General features: G+C 41.1%; 1 protein-coding gene across 5 annotated transcripts in view; it reads right to left on the bottom strand.

The window, feature by feature from the left end:
* Nucleotides 1–24,568, bottom strand: part of LOC142836509 (EGF-like and EMI domain-containing protein 1) — a 626,698-nt gene that overhangs the window by 12,188 nt on the left and 589,942 nt on the right. For 4 of the 5 annotated variants that reach the window (XM_075950806.1, XM_075950805.1, XM_075950807.1 and 1 more), the window contains 6 exons: nucleotides 18,569–18,697; nucleotides 16,841–16,869; nucleotides 15,935–16,063; nucleotides 12,494–12,622; nucleotides 11,082–11,210; nucleotides 5,164–6,071 (listed from right to left, as the gene is read on the bottom strand). In XM_075950806.1, the coding sequence (XP_075806921.1) occupies nucleotides 12,548–12,622; nucleotides 15,935–16,063; nucleotides 16,841–16,869; nucleotides 18,569–18,697 (362 nt within the window). In that variant the 3' untranslated portion in view covers nucleotides 5,164–6,071; nucleotides 11,082–11,210; nucleotides 12,494–12,547. Of the gene's footprint in view, nucleotides 1–5,163; nucleotides 6,072–11,081; nucleotides 11,211–12,493; nucleotides 12,623–15,934; nucleotides 16,064–16,840; nucleotides 16,870–18,568; nucleotides 18,698–24,568 lie in introns of those variants that run through there. The other variant, XM_075950804.1, reaches the window with a different exon arrangement.

Genomic DNA, 24,568 nt, shown 5'->3' with positions numbered 1-24,568 from the left:
CCCCTAGAAGTGAAGCTACAGAGGTCAGGCTAATGAGGCAGGGTGAGCCAAATTGGGTTTTTGTTTCTTTCTAGAGACAAGACCCCAATTCTAAGTGACCAATACTAACTGGACTGATTAGGGAGCAAATACAGAAAAGATGGCTCTGAATTTAAGAGTGGCACAGCAGGAGTGGGGGAGGTGAAAAGGAGGCAAAGGCAGTAACCCCCACTCCCCCCTCACTCACGGGGAACACTTACATCCACCAAAAGAGAAGGCGTAGGTATTGAATTCTGAAAATGACAGTGCCATTGTGAGGATGCAGGAATGTTCTCTGCTCTCATTCTCTGCTGAGGCTTCCTAAGTTGCCATCACATTGGAGGACTAACACTTGAGGGTGTGAAGAGTTATATGTATTTATTTCAATGTGAAGAGTATTTTTAAAGCATTTTTACATAACATTAAAACATGAAATGGTTAAATAGTTCATTAACTAATGACGTAAGATTTGGTAATGACAGAATATGGTCAGTATTTGGAAGAGTGTAGGAAGAGGTGTGCTCTGGTCAACCATACAGGGCAGGCAGTGGTGGCACACACCTTTAATCCCAGCAGCCACACTAGTCAGCCATACAGAGCAGGCAGTGGTGGCACACACCTTTAATCCCAGAAGCCACACCAGTCAGCCAAACAGGGCAGGCAGTGCTGGTGCACGCCTTTAATCCCAGCAATAGAGAGGAATATAAAGCAGGATGAGACAGGAACTCACTCTTTTTCAGTCTGAAGATTTCTCTAGTGGTTTGGCAGTTTTGCTTGTCTGATCTTCAGGTTGTATCCCTCCCCCCAAATAAAAGAGGTGTGTTAGGGCTGGAGAGAAGACTCGGTGGTTGAGTGTTTACTGTTCTTCCAGAAGGACTGAGTTAGGTTTCCAGCACCCCCATCAGGCAGACATCAACTATCTGTAGCTCTAGCTCAACGGACACGCAATGTCTCTATCCTCCTGGGGCATCTGCATCCATGGGCACATTCACATCCATCTACCTACACATAAACAAAATTAAAACTAATTTAGAAAAAGGGAAGGTGTCTGTCCCTTTCAAGCATATAGTTTAGACTTTTGTTATTTGTCTTGGCATCCTTTTACTTAGAAACACTGGAATTTCAAGAGGAAAGCTGAATACAGTTTCCACATGATTAGCTAAAAGGGGCAAATTTTGGAATCTTTTTGAAAACTATTTTAAAAGCTCAGCTATACTCTTTTTTTTCTTTTCCTATTACAGAGCCATGAAATGTTATTTCAACTGGACTGCAAACACAACTTCCAGAGCATAAGACACTTGCTAGTATTTGCTTGCTTCATCAAAATGCTCTTTTAAATTCTTGCTACATCTCTATTACTGCGTCCCGAAGAAACCGAGGTGAAGGAGGCCCAGCAGAGGCCAAACCTCCTTCCTGTTTCTAACAAAGGAAATGCCTTCCTGCCACTAAGTTTTGGAATGATTTCCAAGTTCTCTAAAAATAATTTAACCCGTGTCAAAAGGCTGCCTCTTCTGAAAAATGCAATAAATGAATGTAAAAGTCAGAGAATGCAGGGAAAGTTAGGTGCTGTGCTGAAATGGTATAGCACAGGCATGTCAACGCAGACTTAAATTAGCAAGCACACGTCCATGCCTCTGCCCTCTTCTCTTGAAACTGGAACTACATTATTGTAGAAAAGCATAACAATCCCCACTCTGATCTTGTGTTTCAAATGGGAAGCCTGAGACTTTGCCGCACAGGCACTTCTGTAAAGAGGTTAAATATTATGAGTGGATATACTGCCTTCAAGGATCAGCCTCTCTGCATTCAAAGGACAGGTTATACAGTGAAGAGAAACAGGAGTTGGAATACATAAATTATCCCAATGACAAGGATTCTAATTTTACATTGAACTTTAGCTTGAGGAGGATGTGTCTATTAAATTATGGGCCGTTTTAAACAATAGCTAGATTCTTTACAGCGTTGTAGAAATTACAGCGCAGTAGTCAAATCACAGTTCTCAGGAACTGCGTAGATTGTTTAAAGGGTTGAAGTTATTTTAAAATATGTGTACGGGCGTTTGTCGGAGGAAGGTGTGTGCACATGAGTGTGGGTGCTCAGATTCCAGGAACATCAGATCTCCTGCACGGGAATGCTAGGTGGTCCTTAGCTGCCTCACCTGGGCACTATGATCCATCCTTCGCAGCAGCATGTTCTCTTAGTCTTGAGCCATCTCTCCAGCCCCCTGCTTAGCTTTTTATGTGGAGAAACCGCAGGTAAATGCTTATTGTGTGAAAATGAATGGTACGTTTTCTTTGTTCAGAAAACATGGAGTTTCAACAGACTACTTTCTTAAATGACATATTGTTAAAAAGTCGTCGCCATTTATAAATATTGTTTAATCCTCTTAAAGCCGTCTGCAGGAAAATTAGATTTTGTGCACGTTGTACTGTGACTTTTCTTCAGATTAACCATGATTGCTTGTTAGTCCACCTGTGATATCTTGCTCTTAATAATTTTCCTTATTTTACCAGTCAGCAAAATCACCATAGCGTCCCTTTTTTGTAAAAACTTACCAGTTACCTCTTACCTCGTCCACATTAAGAATGAAATGAGAAAAAAAAAATGTTTGAAACCAAATTTCCAGTGCACTTCTGGTCACCTTGAAAAAACAATTTCTTTGGGTTTTCATTAGTCCTCTTTTGATTACTATAGCAAATACTAAAACTATCTTCGTAAGAAGAAAAATGTTTAATTTGTTTGTTAAATGTTAATTTGTTGCTCATGTTATTTTCCAACAGAAGTCACATGGTTTTTAGGAGGGATGATGTGAGCTACTGTCTCCTTATTTGCAGAGTATCACCCCAAGTGGTCCTCAGAGCTGACCATGGTAAGACCTTGATGCCATGGTGGTGCTCCTTGAAGGTGATGGAGGTTTAATATGCAAGGCCTATAAACAGTCTTCAAGTCATTGGTGTGGCCCTGCTGCAGAAAGTGAAAGCACCTCGAAGGCTTCCGTTCCCTAACTTTTCCCATCCTGATCACAAATAAGCAGATGCCATGCACAAATCTGCAATTCCGGGTGTTCCTCAATAATAAGTAGCCCCCACTAGAGGCCTGAAGGCAACAGGTCCAAAGAGTTGCAGCAGTAGAAACTAAACGAACAAATTAAACATTATTTTCTTCTTAAGTTGATCGTCTTAGTACTTGCTATAGATTTATAGTATTTGCTTAGTATTGCTATAAATCCAACTTAAAAAAAAAGCCCAAAGATTTTTTTCAAGGTGACCAAGAGTACACCAGAAATATTTTGATTTCAATTTTTTTCTGGTTTCAGTTTTAATATGAAAGACACACCTTGCAAACTCTTACAAAGAAGAGGATCGAAGGTGTTTTTCCTAAGTTCTTGCTCATGCAAGAAGGAAGATGAAACCTAGTTTGTCTACAGCGTCATGCAATCCAAATGTGGTGGCACTTGTGTTTAGTTCCAGCACTCAAGAGGCAGAAAACACCTGCTCTGCATAGTGAGCTCCAGGATAGCCAGAGCTGCATGGTGAGACCCTGTCTCAATACAACAACAACAACGAGTCATGCAAATTCATGCTAAGAGTTGCATTACATTCGTAATTTTTTACATTTATTTCTTTGGTGTTTGAGGTGGAATGGAGTAGAAGGATAAATATGAAGCACCTGACATTTTCCCAGAACTGTGCTTAACATTTTACTAACAGCTTCTCATTTGCAAAGACACGGGTATTATGTATCAAAAGCAAATACAGGCAGAAAGAAATTTCATTGCTTTTCCTTATCAAACTCGGAGTCTGTCATCTCTTTCAGTAGAGAGAAAATCTCAAGTGAGGACAAGAAATGTAATTCTGGGCTCCTCTCCTGTTACAGCTGCCATCTTTAGCAAGTGGTGAAGTAGGAGCCCAGAGCAAGAAAGGGATGCTAACCCAGGACTGCACACTGCTGACTTAAAAGACAAAACAAAACAAAAAACATTGCTTGTGTGTGTGTATGTGTGGGTGGGTGGGTGTGGTGTATTGTAAGCAAATGTGTGAGTGTCTGTGAGTGTCCACAAGAGCACATGCTCCTGTGCATACAGTGTGCATGGGGAAGCCTGGGTTAACACTGGAAAATTTCCGTGATTCCTCTCCACTTTATTCTTTGAGGCAGGGTCTCTCTATTGAACCTAGAGCCTACTGATGAGTCTTGGCTAGCTGCCAGTTCTCTCCAGGGATTCCCATCTCCACCTTGTAACTGAGGCTGTAGCCACTGTGCTCAGCTGGCATTTAAGTGGGGTTTTGTTACTAGAAGTCCAATGTGCTATATCCATTGCTCCAGAAAGCCATATTTAAGCCATATTTGAGAACCCATACTCTGGTCCAAATGCTAATGCTCAGCCATCCCTCAACCCTCCTACTGCCTTTTATGCCGATTTCTCTGAGGATTACAAGGTAACATTTTTAGGGAGACTGGAAAACACCTGATAAGGAAATGGGTTCAGAATAGAGCCTGGCTTTCTGTTAATCTGAACCATTAGCTATAGCATTACTGCTACATTGACCTAAGTAGCTCAATGCTTGAAAATATACAACTTTAATTGCTAATATGGAAAAAACAGAAACTAAATTGAACGTGCCTCTTTCAGGGTCAGATTAAATTTATAGAGAATGAGCTCATCAAAGCCTGTATATCATCTAGTAACCTTTAGTTTGCCACATCTTCCTTCAGAAGGTATGTTAACACATATTTTGATGTGCTGAGGAAGGGTGAAGGCAGCCGCTCAGCAGCAAAGCGCATGCTTGGTATGGAAGAGGCTCTGCCTTTCCGCCCCAGAAGGACGAGAAAAACAACTGTGGGAGCCAAGGTTACCTGCAAACCAACGACGCCGCTGAATTAACGACAGCAAGTATTCTTCATAAATCTTTCCAGCAATTTTATCCAAAATCAGTTTTGAATGTTAAAAGGTACTCTAGTCACTTCACAAAAGTAAACTCAAGTCATATCATTTCAATAGTCAAAGTCTCTGTTTTCATTCTGAAAATTCTTGAGCAGCATTTTCAGTAGACAAAGTCTGAAAAAAATGCATATCCAAACTCCTTGGAAGCCATAGCACACTGGCCCCATCTTCCACTTATAAAAGACTAGGCGCTGCTGGAAATGATGAGTAATTTGGGTTTTAAGGCTATTCAATTTATTCCTGAATTACGGGAAACAGAGCATCCCCAGAGGCAGCCAGGTCTTGGCCCTATGGGCTCTGCCCTTGTTTTCCCTGTGTGCTGGCTGGAGACGGAAAACACCACTAACGTTTTCATGACTCACTGTTCACATGCGTGTCATGTATTTATTCTGATCCCATCCTCCAAGGGCTAAAATATTAATAATCTCCCACATTAAAAGTCATGAACAAAATGCAGTGTGTTTGAAGTCTGCAGCAGAGTTACCGGGAAGTAGGTTCTGCGAACAAATGGATGAAATTCTAGCCGTTTCTAAAGAGGATCCAGCTACTTAAGGGCACTGGGGTTTCCAGTGAATAGGTGTGAATATTTCAATGCAGCCCAACCTGCAGTATGAAGCAGTTATCCCTTCCAAATTCAAATACTGCCTTGCACAAATTTTCTAAAAAGCGCCCTTTATTAGTTCAAATGTTACTATTTGTTCGGATCCTGAACAAATACTCTTTTTCTTTTCCTTTCCTTTTCTCTTTTTGGAGTGCGTCCTTCGGGGAAAGGAAGTTCACAGGTTGGGCTGGAGAATTGGGCACAGGGGTGGAAAACTGAAGGTGTCACCTTTTCCCTTCCTGACGCTCCATGTCGTAAGGAGACCAGGGACTGTGTATTTTCCCTTCAGGGTTCCGAAGAAAAACCGTGAGGAACTGCAAAAGAGATTCTATTCACCTTCGGAAGAACTGTGGGTCTTTGGCTGTGGAGGAGGCAAGTCAGTCTCCTCACAGGTTGGGCCCATTCTCCTCCTGGGACAGGCACAGCTGCCGTTGACTGGGTTGCAGCGAGCTCCCTGCGAGCATTCACACCGCAGCCTGCAGTCGGGTCCATAGTAGCCTGCCTGGCATTCTGTGGGGCAAGAAGGAAAAAGCGAAACAACTTAAACATGCTTTCAACTACACAATTACTTTTTGGAAATGAACAAGATAATGAGAGTCTCGGAGAAAAAAAAATCTGTTTTTCTCTGTGGTACCTTTCCCTGGTGCTAGCATGCTATGTCATAAAAGCAAGAAAAAGTCCCCGGGTGGCAGACGGGAGGGTGGGCGCATGGAGGAAGTTATTGAGAAGAATTGGGCAGAGGGAAAGTGAGGATAGCAACTTCTATTTCTAAAGAGCCTTCTCAGAAACTGATTACTCCATAACATTTATAGTCGGTGCACTGTGTGGGACACGGAAATGGATTAGCTGCCTGAGGTCAGAAAAAGTCAACGCTCCCTCCGAATGCTCAATGCGGGAGGTTTTTCTTTAGGTTAAAAGCATGATTTTGTGTGCTTGTGTTGTTGAAAGTGAAATGGATTTATATTCGACTCTTGTCTCTTAAAATATGTCAAAGGGGCCGTAGATCCCCAGTGTGCCCGGTGTTGTGAACGCACGAAAAGGGCTCAAAGAGGCTGTAAGTTGAATTGTATCGTGCCCACCAAGAGAAGGGCAGTTAAGGGGGTGGACTGGAGGGCTGGTCGTTATTAGAGCTATTTAAAAGAGAGGACCCGAAGGGGGCAAGCTGATATTTGGGCACTTAGTCTGTTGTACAGAAGAGAATTAGCAGAGAATAAACACATTCATTTTCTGAGGGACTGAGGACAAGAAAAAAAGAGTTGCCCAACCCAGGAAGGGAAGTAGATTCACGCTTCCCAGAACAGGAAGCAACTAACAAGTTTTCGAGGACTAGAGAACCCAATTCTGTTATTGTAACACTGCCCCCTCCCCCACCTCTGCCCCAGCCTACAGAATAAAAAGTGAGAATTTGAAATGGAACAAGGTGTGATATATGGGAAGGATTGGAGGGAGGGAGGTGAACGGGGAAATGACGTAATTACATTATAATGTCAAAATAGAAAAGAAACAATTTCTAAGTGGGTTATTAGCGAATGACCTCATTTGCTTTCAGCAAATGTCTGCAAGGTGGGCAAGGCAGTGAGGAAGCCCTCCCGCTCTGTAGAGAAATGGACAGGTTTGGTGTGGTCCACAACAGTCTCTGTCTACCTCATACTCCTGCAGAGTGTAGGGCTGAGTTTCTGAATAAATACCGAAGGGTCTTTTCTCCTTTGCCTAACTATGTGAAAGCAAAAACATTAAGCATATTCAGAAGCTTAACTGAGAGTTAAGGCTGGAAAGTGAGAAAGCTTGGGAAAGCCCAACATAAACACAAAGATGTGATTCTAGAGAGAATGTGATCCTAGAGCCCTTGGAGACATTTTTCTTTAATACATCTTTATTGCTCCAATATGCCCTATGATAGATTAAAGATGGGACCCTCATAAATTATTGATCTTATTTTATTCCTCATTGTGTGTGTAAATGTGGTTGCTCATGTGCCACAGTCAAACTATGGCAGTTAGCCACTTCCTGGTCACACTTCCACTATGAATAGGTTCTGGGAATCGAACTCAGATACTCAGGCTTGTGCAGCAAATGCATTTGATTGCTCCCTATACTGTCTCCGGGTTCCTTCACAAGTCCTTCATGGGCATTTTCTCTACTATTGATTTTGGTTTTGACTTGCACTATGCAGGCAGGTTAAGTAGTTTTCTTGTCTTGCTCAATTAGACTTTAAATATAAAGTAGAAATATAAACCAAAGCTTCAATGAACTATCTTCTTGATGGTTCAGCATTAAGCAGAAGAACCAGTGTCCTTCAGGGAGACACTGGACCAGCAATGCGGAAGCTGCTCACAAATGCATTTGGGGCCAGTGAGATGGCTCAGGTCTTCAAGGCTCCCGTTAGCAAGTCTGGTTACGCCAGTTCGAACCCCAGGAAACCCATGAGTTGTCCTTTGACCTCAGCGTGCATACCCACCATATCACCACAATGCTCATGCGTGCATATACAAACAACAAATAAATTCAATAAAAATAAAGATGAATCTGTCCTCTAAATTTTAGACTCTGTGGAAAGTTAAAGAAAAAAAAAACATCATTTCAAAGTGAGCTCAACGCATGAGCTCTGCCCAGAGTCTTGCAAGACCTTGCAGTTTGGTGGTAAGACCACATTTTTTTTTTTTTGTTCAAAAGAGTTATTAGTCAGGATTTCTCCTGAGCAGTGGAGAATCTGATTTTAATTTATAAAAATACCACATTTCCATGTTAATAACCGTGTGTATTTAAGACATCTGTTTGAATGTCTGCAAATGTCAATTTACCAAGGGGAGGGGTGAATGATCCAATAAAAAGTTGCTACATTCTTTTATGAATTAATATTATGGCTGTTTAATAGGTCCTTTACCAGAGTTAAGTTAAAATGAGGCCTTTTATCTTTATGGAGACTGCATAGACACAGCTGCTCACAGTTACTATTGCAGATGAACTGTAACTAATTGAGAATAAAAATGCAAGTAAAAGACCTTGTAGTCCATCTATACACGCCCGGGGCCTCGAGAGTCCCTGACAAGAAGACTCTCAAGGTTCCGTGGAGAACGCTTACCACATTGGAGTCATGCCATTTTGTAATTTTCTCACACGTAACAAGGAACTCTGGAACACGACACACAGAGGGTACACAGAGTGTGCAAGTCCTTACCTTGTCCCAACTGCCTATGTTGCCATGTTTGGTGTCTAGCGTTATTTTATATTCCTAATTTTTCATATTTCTAATTTTTCAATCATGCTTTTAGTTTATTTATTCTCCCTGCTGTGCGTACGTGTGCATGTGTATGTGTGTGTGCGAGTGTGTGTGTGTGTGTGTGCATGTGTGTGTATGTTTATGTGTGTGTATATGTGTGTGTGTATGTGTGTGTGCATGTGTGTGTATATGTGTATGTATGTGTGTGTGCATATGTGTGTCTGTTTATGTGTGTGTGTGTATGTGTGTGTGTGTGTGTGTATGTGGGGGGGATGGGAGACAAACGGTTTAAGGTCAGAGGACGACTTCCCAGAGTCAGTTCTCACCGTTTACGATGTAGGACTAGGAATAAGGCCCAGGCTGTCAGGATCACCAGCATGCGCCCTTACCCACTAAGCCATCCTGTTTGCCCTGACATTGCTATCATTCACTGAGCGCATAGGCGTGAGATAGGTGTGAGTACTGTGTGCCCCACAGGATGTGGGGGACCCGAGGACGAGTCTGACGAATTAGTCCTTGCCTTTCCACTTGTTTCTGAAGCAGAAAGTCTCCTGTTTGTCAGGTTAGCTGGCACACGAGCTTTGGACTGGTTCTCCTGTCTCTGCCTTCTGTTTCTTACAAGAGTGCACCCTTGGTATCTTGTCTTTTTACCTGCAACCAGCAATAGGTCTTAGACTGTCAGGATGTGGTACAGATGCTTTTATTCACAGAGCTCATCTCTTACAAGTGCCATCTATTAGAGCCTTCTGCAATGTTGGATGTTTTTTACGTTCTATTACCCAATACTTCAGCCAATAACTATCAGTGGGCACTGAGGATGAAGAGGTTTCCTGTGAGTTGAAACAGGGGGATTTTAAGTTAATTAAGCAGTGACATGAATTTCATGACCTGTGTGTCTCACACGCATTCAGACAGACAGGCAGCATCAATCCCTCAAAGCTTTTCATCAAGAGGGGTGCAATATAAAATCTCCACAAAAGAAGGCCCTCGTAGGGAACACTCTATCTCTGAACCCAGACTTCCTCCTTGAAATCTCAAATCTGCCATTGGCTTGTTGTGCAACATAGGCAAATAGCTGAAATTTATTACTTTCTGGGGATGTCTTCTTCCGGCTCTATCATATGAGAAGGGTGAGGGCAGTAAGGGGATCAAGGCAGAACAAACAATGGGCACTCCCTCAATGTGCGGCTGGTGCCACAAATGCTGGAGGTGTGTCTATTTTCATGACCTTTCCTGTGAATGGCATATGTATCTTAGATATTTGTTCTGGCAGAATAATTTCAGATATGACAGAGTACAGCAACTTCCATCCACCATGTCTCCGACAAAACAAGAATTCTTTCAACAAATGCTTGTTGGGGTATCTACTATGTGCCAGAATCTATTCTAAGCATGTGTGCGCCCGTGTGCCTGCTTGGCACACACACAACACACACACACTATTGTCTGCTAACTTAGGTCCTCAGTATCCCACTTTATCCAATAGCAATAGAAACATAGACAACGTCTTGGGGTAGTGGGATGCATTAAACAAAGGCAATGCTTTTAGAACGCTGCCTTCACTCCAGGAAAGCAGCTGCTATTGATATTGCTCAGAAGAGAGCTGGGATGTAAAGTGATGCTGGGGGAATAGAAATCTTTTGAAGCCTGGAAGGCTAGCATGGCTCTCTCGCCATTACAGAGGCCACGAGCTCATAGCCGACAAGTGCCTGAATGGGCCTTAACAATATGTAACCTTAGCCTGGTTCTTTTGAAGATAAGCAAAGTAAATTCGGAGATTAAACATTCTATGTGGGGTCTTATCGGAGGTGGCTCAGTGTCTTGGGTCTGAGGTGAATTATATAAACCTTTTGATCTAAAATCATCCATCAAGTCACACTGCAGGAGATTTGTCGTCAATCGACTCAACCCACTCTCCCATCTTCTTTTGGCAGTTGCTAAATTACTATAACCTTACATTCTAGGTCATTCTTTCTGTGTGTGGGAAGGAAAACAAAGTATGAATATCAATTCCCAAAGACAATCTGGGTTCTTGGATTTAGAGAATGCTACCTAGATAGTCTACTTTTTGTTCTAGTGGGTTTTTAGAATCACCATCTATTCATTGTGTCTCTGCAAGGAATTGTGTTAAGCAAGGTATTGGTGTGAAGGACCTATGATGTAACGGCTACAAATGGTGACTGCTCAAACTGAAGTTACTAGGAAGCATTGTTGGGCAATTCTCTTTTATAGAGTGTCATTTCCAGGTCGAGGCATCTCTGGATCCCTGTCCCCTCTGGATTTTTGTTTGTCGGTCATACCTGTGTCACATCTGGTTCCTGCCTTCCCTGGTGGGCAGAGGCATTTTCCTGTGGTTGGGTGGCAAGAACTTTCTCCTTCACAGTCACAGGATTGTTGACAATTGTCCCCAAATGTTCCAGGTGGACACTCTACAGAGGATAGAGACATGCTGAAATATTAACCCTTGAATTACCACATGCAAAATTTTCTTCAGATGCTCTTCTAAGTGGAAAAAGGAGTTATCTTAGCAAGTCCAGAATACTCTGTATTACCTGCAAGCTTGATAAGGATCAACATTTTGTGGCTGAACATCTGAGAGAATACACAAATTCATATTAAACAGATGTTCATAAGATTCAATAGTAGATGGCAAAGGAGAGCAAGTGGGGTTTTGCTGTTCAGTAGAGGACGTTTTGGGAATTCTCAGAGGCAAGATCCACTGTCTGACTGATTTAACAAACAGTTCTCAAAGCTTATTTACGTTGACACTTGTTCATGGTGTTCTAGAATGTAAGTAAACTTTTCTGAAAAATCTTAAGAAATCAGACCATGTGTACAATTCTTACTATTTTTATTAACATATAATATATTGTTCATCTTTAAAGAATGATGTATGCTCCATACTTCCCTTTGTATTTCCAGAATTTAACACAGAAATATGCAGATAATAGTTTCTATCTTATTGAACTAATAAATATTAAATGAATAAAAGATGAACAAACAATAATAGATACCAAGCTATGGTGATGTTTTAAAATATTGTTTGAACAAATAGATGGACTATTTGAAATGTTCATAGTCAGGAATTTTGATTCACTATATAGAATTAAATTACCATGATCCCTGTAATATTATTTATCATCTTTATCCTCATCACCATCATCATCATTGTTATAACTTTATACGGAAGTCGTAGCTGATGTGACCACAGATATACTCTTAGGTGTCTGGAAACATTTTAATTGACAGAATCTTTTAAGACTTTGTGATATTTTATTACAAGGTGATTAGCCTTTATTATTTCACATTTCATACACATTTATAACTGTGGTTACTTTGTGATCAATGCTCAATTCTCATCTTTAAATATTTACACAACTCCTTTGATCCGTCTCAACACCATAAAGCCAGGCAGGTATGTCAGATTGCTATACCAAGCATTACATGAAATATTGAATCTTATTCAGAGGTATTATCCTTGCCTATAATGACTTTCAGCTTTCATTTTGTGATATTACATGAGAGAACAATATTTTGAACAAAAGGGGAATCTGATTATACTGGCGGCTGTATATATTCTTTATAGTGTAATTATGTATTGAAAGCATAGGTGACCAGTTTTGACTCAGGTTTTCATGTTCATGAATAAATCAGAAGACCTCATGCTCACAGGGACCTCTCACAGACGTGCCTTAAAGCACACTTACCATACCTTGCTCACAATGGTTGCCATGGAAACCTGCTGGGCAAACACACTGTCCACTTGCTACATCACACCTGGCTCCATTCTGGCAGTCACAGGTGTGAGCACAATTAAAACCATGAAATCCAGGAGGGCATTCTAGAAGACAGAAATGTCACAATGTAATCTTTAGCTTAAAAACAAACTGGAAGGAAAGACTAAAGGATATAATCTAGTTCATGTGTCTATCAAGCCTAAAAAAATGATGTAAAAGGGAAGAATTAGATGGACCGGGAATCACACAAGAGATTAATCATAAAAAATGGGTTGATAGTATGTCTAAACCTGGTAAAGCCCATGAGAAGATCTGAAATGTCTCAATAATGTCAGTTTGCTTTGCTGTACTGTAGTTGACCAAAGAGCACCACAACCGTGTCGTTGTTGTTTAGAGGTGAAATGTCCCCATAGGTGCACATGATGCACCATAGGCTCATTAACTGGTCATACTGTTTTGCAAATTTGTGGAATCTTTAGGAGCTGGAATCTACCGGAGAGACACTGGTATCATGTCCAGCTCCCTTTCTGCTCACTCTCTGCTTCCTGACTGTAGATACAACATGACCAGCCAGTCTCCTGCTCCGTGGTTCCTAATCTAAATCCTCCTTGTTGGGATAGATGGCATCCCTGTGGGACTATGAGCCAGGGCAAGCTCTTTCTCCACTCATTACTTTATCATACAAACAGAAGAGGAATTAAAGCATCTAAAACCTAACCCGAAGCCTCTGATTTAGGTTAAATATAGTGGCACTAATATTGAATTGATTCCTTAAAGAAATAAAACATTGTGTGTGAAAAATAATGTACATAGCCTTTGTATTTGAAATCTGGGGATCTGACTCTTAGCAGATGAGCGTGAAGGAGACAGGAAGGGATGAAGAAGGGCAAAGGGGAAGAAGAAGACAGAAAACACATTGTATAAACAGTAGGTTGGCATTTTATGAGTAAGTTAGGTTTTATAGTTTGTGGGATTTAATCTTTGAAAAATTTCTTTGGATACTCTCCTAAGCAGAAAAATAGAGTTATCGTAGTAAATCCAAAGCATTCTATCTTAGTTCCAGGTTTGGAAAAGATTGATATTTTTGTGCCTGGGCCTCTGAGGGAGTATTTGTTTTATCTCCTGGAACTGTAAACCTCAGTCAACATTTTCTTATAGGACAAACTTATCTTCCCACAGAGATGCTCACCTTGGAGTAGCAGGAGCTGCCCTTGACTGTGGATAAAATCTTTCATTTCCTTCCTTGAGTTTCCTCTGGTGTAGTCACTGTCTATTTACAAGGTCCACTCACTTAACCATTGCTCATTATTCCCCTAATCACCGAATCCCTCTCGCCCATCTCCTTTTTAGGCATGTAAGGATGCAATTTTTTATTTTGATTTTTTACAATGTGGATGATGCTTCTCCAGTGTGCACAACATAGGACAATTTAGAAAAGTCATCCAGCAGGGCAAAGGAAAACCAGGAAATACAAAAGGAATTAATTAATGTGAACATTGCCTTTACTGATCTCTTGGTAACTGTTGAATGGAGGAAATGGAGAGTTTCTTCCTTTGATCTTATGAATGTTAGATAGAGAATACGCAGAAGGGTCAGATCCCTGTGTCTTCCTTATAAATGTTGTTAGAGAATAAACAGAATGATCAGATCCCTATCTTCCTGTCTTTACTTCTATATAAACTGAAGGATAATGTTTGCATTGCTTGTGTTTCCCTTTCACTAAATTATCTAATTTTCCCAAGTTGCTCAAACTGGAAATTTAGATGTATCTTTTTATTCCTCCATCACCATTACAGCAGATTGTTATCCCGACGTGTTGTTTCATTGTGAGTTTCCATTTTCATCCCACTCCAGCTCCGTTTCACATCCTAGCCTGTGGTTGAAAGGGAACCATTCCCCCAAAACTCTGGTATCTAAACACTTCCTTGCCAGCTGTGGTGCTATTCAGGACCATAACAGGATTCTATCTGCCCCCCACCCCCTCCCCCGAATACCAACCAGGCTGACCCAGTTGCCTTGATAAACAGCGACATACCCACACTTCATGGTTATCTCACCTTGGCGGTATTTCTTTAATCTAAAACATTCTTTGATAAACCTATAGCATAAATGGAATGGGTTCTAATCAATACCATTTTTCTTTCTTCCTCTTATTTATATTTTAAAAACAATGTAAAGAAACCAAATGAACAAAACTCACAAAATGTCTGATTTTGCATCCTTAGCCCTAAAACATCAGATTAGTTCTAAGAGTCTGAATCACCAAGTACTGGGTGATGCTCATTCCTACTCCTGAGGTTGAAAGGGGAGGACCATGGTCAACAGCCTTTCAGACAGCCCAGAAAAGCCTTTGCTTTGAAAGCAGCTAATATCCACCAAGCTTTTGTGTAGTGAGCTGCGTGGAATCACAACTGATGGAGATGTATAATCAACTCCTATGGCTAAAGTCTGACCTATGCTATGATCACGCAATGTTTATCAGCTGCTTGCATATGCGTGGGCCTATGGGCAGTGCCCACCTGGCAATCCGGGATTGGCAGGCAGCCCGTGCCTACTTAAGGGCTGGGAGAGGTTTGCCGGGGAGAGAGGAAAAAAGGAGAGAGGAGAGAGGTCAATGGAGAGAGAGGAGAAGAGAGGAAGAGAGGAAAAGAGGAAGAGAGAGAGAGAGTGAATAAAGGTCCTGGAATAAACTGCAGTGAGAAGAGCTCCGGTGGTCGCGTCATCCTTGCGGGACGAGGTGGGGCGTGACACTTTTGGCCACCCACCTCCATGCTCTGTGCTTAAACATGATTTCTTATTTGGTCCTCATGGTTACCCTTATTAATTCACTGTGCGGATGATAAAGCCAGCATAAGTTGGCTGTCTAGGACAAATCCTATGCCTGCTGAGTGATACTGTCCATCAGGACTCTCAGGTGCCAAGTCATGAGCTTCTTGTTTTCCAATCTGAGTTGCAAATATGGAGTGCAGATATAGCAACAATATTAGAAACTATTTGGAAAGACAAGGTGGGGTCAGGTCTTTCAGAGGCGAGTCACAGCTAACATGGAATATAAGCAGGACTTCCATCCATTATTGTCCAAAGGCAGCTGGGTAAAGAGCATCCCTGCTTAGACAAACTCACAGCTGGTTCATGGGGTGTCTGTCTGTTGCAAGTACCTCCAAGTAATAATGGATTGTTAAGTCCATTATTGGCAGAAAAGCCTAAAGACTTTTAAAGTCCATTTTTTTTCTTCATGGTACTTGTTAAAAGTCTGAAATTTTAATTTGAGCTGTGAAACTTACTCAGCTTACAGTAACATACACTGAAAGTTTGTGTAATTTGATATAATATGAATATATTATCTCTATGATTTAAAATCATTTTGGAGCTTAGAACCTCCACACAGAAAACATAGAGAAGCCTCTGCTGTTTACCGTGTTCACAGCCTCGTCCATAGAACCCTTCGGAGCACTCACAGGCCCCAGACAGCCGGCTGCAGACACCACCATTTTGACATGAGCAATTGAATTTGCAGTCTGGCCCGTAGTTACCAGGAGAACATGCTGAGGAAGAAAACATCAAAACACTAGGATTTGTCAAAAGACAGTTAAAAATTAATAAGTTCAAAGATGAAAAAAAAACTGTCATTAGTGAAGACGTGAGTACAGATAAACCACCAACTAATCAAATTAAAATGGGGAACTCACAGGCTGGGTATGTGGTAAACAGTAATTCTCAACCCCTGGGTCTTGACCTCCCAACATCAGATACGCTGCATATCAGACGTTTACATTACAATTCAGAACAGTGGCAACATTACAGTTATGAAGTAGCAAAAAAAAAATTATGGATGGGGTCACCATAACATGAAGAACTGTATTAAAGTGTCACAGCTTTGGGGAGGTTGAAGACCACTGTGGTAGAGAGTGTGTCTAGCACAAATATGGGGGCGGGTTCCAACCCAGCAACCTGGAAACGAACAAAGCACAGCACCTTACATTGTTTAAAAGGTGAAGGAAGGGGAAAGAGAGGTTGCTCAGTGGTTAGCAACACTGGCTGCTCTTACAGAAGACTTAGGTGTAGATTTCAGCATCCACACAGCACATCACTGTCACAGACCATGTGTAACTCCTGTTATACTATATCCAATCCCCTCTTCTTCCCTCCAGTACACAGACACACACTCAGGCAAAACACCCCTGTGCACACATGCAGACATAGACACACACATTTTTTTAAAGATGAAGAAAATGACAATCCAGTTTGCAAATGTGAAAATCATAATATAAATAAAATTCCAAAATTAAATGAAATGGATAATGCTATAGGGAATGACTTACCCAAACCATCCTAATTTGAGGCAGAAAACCTAGATAAGAAATTATAGTAACAGTTCTTACATTGAATAAGAGTGAAAGAGAGAGAGAAAAAAAGTGCTCTCCAGATTCACAGGGATTCTATAAATGTTTACTAGGCAGGGCGCCATCCACAAGCGTTCACTAGACAGGGCACCATCTCAACTTAGAATATTTCAGAACGTTGAAAGAGGAAGGAAATTTCGAAACGCTTTTCACTGAATGTGTGGAAAACGTTGCATATAAAACAGCTCCATTTTCCTCTTGGATATCAATGCCAAAATCATAGAATATATATGTATATAGAATCCAGTAGCACTTTATGAAATAGTTAATCCTCATCACACAGTATTTATTCTTGGAATATAAGGCCACTTACTATTAGAAATTCGTTAATATCGTATCACATATGCTATGAGACTAAAAAGAACTCATATAATAAATTACATTGATGAAGAAAAGGCCTTGCAATAAATTCACTAAAATATAGTTGGGTATTTCATATATTAGAAAATTAATTATTTGCTTGTTAACTTGAATATCTTAATGTGAATTCTAAGATCAGGGTCTTTATTGATAAGGAATATAAAAAGAGGGATAAAGGATGGATTATTTGTTCTTGAATACAATGAATTTGGTGTGGGAGAATTGTCTGTATTCTGTCAATCATGTTTTAAATAAACGCTGATTGGCCAGGCAGGAAGTATAGGTGGGAAAACCAGACAGGAAGTAGAAATGATGTAATGAGAACAGGAGAATTCTGGGAAGGAGGAAACTGATTCCTCCCACTCTTGCCCAGACCACCGAAGCAGCAGGATGTCATCTGCTCCACTGAAAATAGGTACTGAGCCACATGGCTAACATAGATCTGAAAAATGGGTTAATCAAGATGTGAGAGTTGGCCAGCGAGAGGATAGAGCTAATGGGCCAATCAGCTTATAATTTATGGAGACCTATGTGTAATTTTCTTTGGGGCTAAACAGTTGGGGGGGTACCGGGCAGGACAGAAAACCCCAACATCTAGCAGGCCCCTTCATGCTACATGAGTTAATCTCAGAATGCATTGTTTTTTTTTTCTGAAAACACACAGTACAACGGAACAACCAAAGCATTTTTCCTAGATGAATGATTATAACATTAATTTGGAAGAATAAATAAATAAGAACAACAACAACAAAAACCTAGAATGCAGAAGAGTAATGGGGAGAGCCATTCATATTTCATGTTTTGCTACACAGCCAAGGCTGTACTTAGAATCCAGCTCCCTTCAGTCTCCACAGTGCTGAGATTAAGGACAGGAGCCACCAGTCCTGAGACACACACCCACTTCTCTCCCAGAGGCCCGTATCTTCTAACCATTTGTCAAGTCCTCCACGAGTGTGGTTCTCTTCTGTCCCCTGCTTAAAACCTTGAGGGGCAGCCAATGCAATGTCCATAGTGGCTTTGGGATTTAGGATAAAAAGTGGAATTGAGGTCTCAGGGGAATTTTGCTCCCATCAATACTATTTCAATTTAAGATGTTTCAGAGTTTTCCTGCGATTGTCTAGAAATAGGTAATGACTAATGATCAATATTTACACAGTTTTATGAAAAATATGATCATAATTATAAATAGGTTATTGGAATGTAGCTGCTTCATAGGTCTCTACTCAGCACCCCATAAGGGTGGAGCCCTAAAATGGACTTGGTGATGCTAAAAAGGAATCAGCTTGCCTTTCTCACAGTGCTCCCCGGTCCACCCCAGGCCGCAGGTGCAGCTTCCATCCTCAGGATTGCAGAGTCCACCATTTCTACACATACATTTGAGCTCACAGTTGGTGCCATATTTAGTCTGGGGACAACCTAAAGGGAAATATTTTTAAGTATTACGTCAAATGAATATGTCATGAGCCAACATTTTTTTTTCTCCTTTGAGACAGCTTCCACCCAAAGATAGCAAATGCAGCAGAAAATCTTCAGACGAAAAGATCCCCCGGGATGTCACAAGCACAGCGCTACCATAGGCTCACTCAGTTCACAGTCACCCTGTAAACATATTGGGCTGGTCCTGTGTGCCTAGGACACTGGCACCTAGGGCTTGCCTGTGGAACAGTCAGCAGGGATTTGGGTCAGGAGGTGGGATGGTTACTGTTGACTTCAGGGCGATCAGGAAAGCAGTAGGCACACCTGAGGGATTATTTAGTTTAGGTTGGCCTCTGTATGTGCTGGTGACTCGCTTGATTAGGCTAATTGATTAGGGAGCCATCATTCTATTAGTTTGGATCCTGGGTTGCATGGGAAGCAAGCAACCTGAATAGCAGCATCCACTGTTCTCTGCCCTTGACCTCAGAGCACTGTGACCACCTCCTTGAAACCCCTGCCATCGTGACTTTTCCCTCCAGCTAGGACTGTCCCCCAGAACTCAGGGCCAAAGTAAACGCTTCTCCTTTAAGTCACTTTTGTCAGAATATTCTATCACAGCCATAGAGGAAGCAACCAATGGTGGGGAATAGTTTATACAACGTCTCAAAATTGATGAAAGAGGAGCAGTTCTTTCTTTAATATTCTGGTACTTCACTATTCAATGTAGGAGGGTAGTACCCTAACATACTGCCAACAGAAGCTAAGACACCAATGAGTGAAGAGAAGTGGGCAGAAGGGCCCTCCTATCCATGCCAGGGGAACATCAGGAAGCACCACCAATGTGAAATGACTGCCCCTGTAAGATGGGGATGATTCCCATATTTACTTAGTTTTTGCTATAAAAATATGGCCCCACACTGCCATCTAATACAATCTTTTAAGGAAAACTCACTATCCATATATTACATGAATTTCTCCAATCTTTGAGAGTTGGCAACTAATTAAAATCATTTTATAACAGCATGGAAGGCATATTCTGAAGCCAATGCAAACACATTTGTGGCTAAATTTGGCCAAGAGCCTACCATTTATAACCTCCAGTTTATGGAGTCTCTACATAATGGTATTTCACACGTGGATTATCTCATTTAATGCCCCCAAAAACCCCTGTGATGTGGGTAACAGTGTTCCTAATTTTCTCTTGGAAAAACTGAAGCTTGGAGACTAAAGCCTTGTGCAGACTTAGACAACCAATAAGGTCAGAAGTCAAGACTCAAGTTTGAAACCTCTAACCAAGCCTACTTTCAGTTTCAATAGCAGGAGAGATATTGGAATATCTGTTTCTTATTGTTTGTTTTTTAATTCCAGCTAGCATAAAAAAGTAGGTGTGTTTAAAAGGAGAAAAGCAAACAAACACAAAGAGCCTAATCTGCATGAGATTTCAGCTAAGGTAAGGCAGAATGTATGGCTGAACACGGTGGAGGCACTTGCCTGTGTAGATCTGATAAAGGACCAGTTGTTGCTGGTCAAATAATGGAAGGTTTTCTTTTTTTGTATGGGGCAGGTTGGGGCGAAGTTGGGCAGGAGCGAGAAGAATCTGTGGGTATGCAAAATGAATAAAAAATTAATATTATAGGGAAGGTTTTTATTCTGTTGTGCAGATAACAGTGTGTGGTATTCACATATGTGCTATTGTTCTTGTGTACTTCTCTGCATGTGTAGGGGGGACAGAGGTCAACCCAAGTATTGACCCTGAGGAGCCATCCCCCCCCCATCTCCCTTTTCAACCGAACACTTCTATTGATTCCCCGGGAAGCTCACATCATACACCCTAATCACACTCACCTCCCAGTCTTTCCAAGTCCACACCCACACGGACCTATAACTCCCCTCCCAGCACAAAATAAAAAAGTCCCCGCCAGAAGCCATCAACCATAGAGAGCTAAGCTTCAGCATCCCATCCCAACTTCTCAAGAGTTCTTTTGAAGGCTTCCCACCCAGGCTGTTACTTTTAGTTTGCACTTTAGGAGGGGTGTGGAGGCAGAGTCACGTATGCTATCAATGTCCCTGTCTCCAACTGTTTGTCTGCAGGCCAATATTTCTGCAAAGGTAGTTTCCTTGCTCCTTACAGTCGTCAGGAACATGGATCTTGGGCTTCCACATGGTTTCTGGGGAAAGCCCAGACCATGGACAAGGCTCCCAGCTGCAGCAGAACTATGGATCCAGGATCCAGGCATGGCTCTCAGTGGCAGCACAGCCTTGATGTCACCATGGCCTCAGACCGCAGCACAGACGGTGAACATCCTAATGACCTTTGGAGGTCAATGTGGGTCACGTTATCAACACAAACCCTGTCTACAGTAGGACCACGTTGTGTCTCTTAAGATAGGGTTTCTTTTTGTCCTGATGGTCGAGGTTAGGGTAGAATGATTGGCCAGCATCTCTAGGGATCTCCACATATTGTTCTACTGAGATTACACATGTGTCACCATGCTTGAATATTTTACGTTGATTCAAGGGATCAAAGTAAGTCTAGAGCATCTGTCCGTCTGTCCGTCCGTCCGTCCGTCCGTCCGTCCGTCCATCCATCCATCCATCCATCCATCCATCCATCCATCCATCCATCCATCCATCTATCTATCTATCTATCTATCTATCTATCTATCTATCTATCTATCTATCTATCTTCATCTATCATCCTCTCTATGTACTTAAATTAATAGGTACAATTTACAATTACAAATTTTTTATTGTGTAGCTTTCTGTTGCTATGATCAAACACCATAATCAAAAGCAGTCTATGGAAAAAGGGTTTATTTTGGGCGACAGTTTCAGAGGGATGAGTCCAGCTGAAGGCAACAGAGGCACATCAGCAAGACTAAGCCTACCTTCAGCGATATCCTTCCTCAATAAGACCAGTCTTTCTAAACCACCCCCTAACAATGTCCCCTACTGAGGACCAAGTGTCTAAACCCTAGAGCCTATAGGAGACAATTGTCATTTAAATTGTCACATACTGTGTAAACCATGATTGAAGTATGTAAATGAATCCTGCCCTAGTTGCCTCATTTTGGCCATAGCACATAATACCTACTCTCTTTATGTTGCTCAAAAATGGTGTCTATCATCAATCAGTGTATTTATCTACCATGTAAGGGACCTCTAAAAATTAGTCCTTACACCTACCTGTAAGCTTGTGCTCTGTGACTAATATGAACCCCTTCTTCTTCCATTCTAGCTACAACCACCCCAGTCTCCGGTAATTACTGTATTTTCTACTTCTGTGAAACTCATGATTTTAGATTCACTTATGAGTCGTGTTTCGCATAATTTCTTTTTCTGTACCTTACAGAGAAGTGAGCGTGTATCATCACTGTGAAATAGAGTCCTATAGTCTGGGGGACTGTTTAGAAAGGGAATGTGACGTTAAATAACATGGAAATGTCTTTATTATGCTGGCTTGCCAGTATTGATGGTTATGTAATCAAGATCATTTTATTTTTCTTTTCTCCCAATTTTAGTTGGATAAAACTTAGCCTTAGCCAGGCAGTGGTGGCGCACACCTTCAATCCCAGCACTCAGAAGGCAGAGGCAGGTGGATCTCTTTGACTTTGAGGCTAGCCTGGTCTAGAGTGAGTTTTAGGACAGCCAGGGTTACACGGAGAACGCCTGTCTTGAAAAAACAAATAAAAACAAAAAATCAAAAGCCAATACCAAATCAAAAAAAAGTCTTATATTTTCAATTACAACGGTCAAAATTCTGGAGTTTTCTATGAAACACTTAAAATATTTGAGTTGTCAGACTTATACCACATATACTAACAGAGTTTGGTGCTGTCTACCCTGTAAGCTTCCATGAAGGATGGCCAGTAGACTTGCCTTCTTTCACTTTGATTTTTCAATTTATGGATCATCAATGTTTGATGAAATCTCCATATTGTCATAATTCCTAACATCTATCTGTATCACCATGATGGCTGTGTTGTTTAAAACTTGGCACGAACTAAACTGAATTTAATGTTATTAATTGTCCCGTTACTATATTTTTTATATTTTTCATTATTTATTTTGTTTCTCGGATTTATCTTTTAGCTGTCCCTTAAGAAATTTAAAAATATCATTTTTTCCAGGAACATTTTATTTCAAAAAATAGCTGCTGATTTATCACGATGCTATATTTGAAAAAGCTTAACTGTGAATAAAATACTTGAATCACATTTTTTCCCCAAGATATGAATACACATTGATTAATCATGTGCTAGCATTGAGTTCTGCTGTGAGGTACAAATCTCCAGACAGGCACCCTCACAGTGGCTTCAGACTTCCCTCTTATCCTCAGCAGAGTTCCGAGGACAGGAGGTTTTAGTCAAACTTTTTTCATTTCTGAGTCATATATTTGCGCATTTTTCTCTTTCCCATTTTTTCCACATCTCCCTCCATTACTTCCTCGCCGCTCTCCCATTCCCCTTCCTTTCATCACACGCTTCCCGCCTGCCCAGGCACGGATGAGCTCCTCTATTTTTCCAGGCCCTGCTGTTAATGTGGCCTTCATTTGCATGATTCAGGGTCTAAGTTTCATTTTCATTGTTTTCTGAGCTCTTCAGTTTACTCTCCACTTTCTTGTGTTGTTTCGTGATTCCTGCAGAGTCAACACTAAAAAGCAAACAGAACTCCATCTACTTTGGTTTTTTTGTTTGTTTGCTTCTAAAGTGGGAGATATATTCATCGACTAACTTTATAAACCAGCTGTTCTCTTTTGGGGGTTATTTAAATTTTATTAATAAGAAATTACTTAATCTTTTTAATAAAATATTATACTTATCCTACAACTCTTTCCAGACCCCCCATCCCAGTGTGTCTCTTTCTTAAACAAGAATACTGTAATACTGTGCTGTCTAGTTTTTTAAAATTGTTTTTATTGAGCTATACAGTTTGCTCTGCTCCCTTTCCTTCCTCTCCTCTCCTCCTCTACCCTCTCCCGTGACCTCCACGCTCCCAATTTACTCAGGAAATCTTTCAGGGATTATTTCTATAGTTCTTCACCAGCTATTTTGTTTAGGGCTAGTGTGGCTTCGGGGCTGAAAAACTAGTACCAACAATCTGGAAGTTTTCTTGGTCTAGAATGAAACTCATGTGTACAAGTTGTGGGAAATGCATGTGTACATATGTATCTGTGTAAGTATGTACAAGTGTATGATATTTGTGTTGTTTGTGTGTTTCTATGGTAGTTGTGCTCCCTTGCCTGCATATGTGTATGTGTTCACACTATGTATGTGTGTCTGTATGTGTATTTGTGTATACATATGCATATGTTTGTGATGGTTTAGCCATCATTTATAGATTCCAGCTTGTTCTGGTCTGTACCAAGCTGTACGTATCCTATATTTGTTTATTTCATGTCTTTTCTGTAGTATATGATGCCCAGGGAGATTAAGTTTGTTCCCACAGCCTGCCTGGTACACAGCCCTGACCCACACATAATTACCGTTTTCTCCCTCTGTGACCAGCAAGGGAGATTGCTAGCTCAGAGGTCACAGCGGAGGGCCACAGCCAGCGCTCTCACTATAATTCCTTGCCCTGAAGATCTGATGGTTCTTCTGGGTTTAAAATTTTAAATATGATAATAATCAATGTTAAGACTTCAGAGAAGCAAGGCTGTTTTCTTTTTTTTCTTTTTTTAAAAATATTTATTATGTATACAATATTCTGTCTGTGTGTATATCTGCAGGCCGGAAGAGAGCACCAGACCTCATTACAAATGGTTGTGAGCCACCATGTGGTTGCTGGTAATTGAACTCAGGACCTTTGGAAGAGCAGGCAATGCTCTTAACCACTGAGCCATCTCTCCAGCCCCAAGCAAGGCTGTTTTCA

This window comes from Microtus pennsylvanicus, chromosome 16 (assembly GCF_037038515.1).
Source record: "Microtus pennsylvanicus isolate mMicPen1 chromosome 16, mMicPen1.hap1, whole genome shotgun sequence".
Taxonomy (NCBI): Eukaryota; Metazoa; Chordata; class Mammalia; order Rodentia; family Cricetidae; genus Microtus; species Microtus pennsylvanicus.
This window is presented reverse-complemented; position numbering and strand designations above follow the sequence as displayed.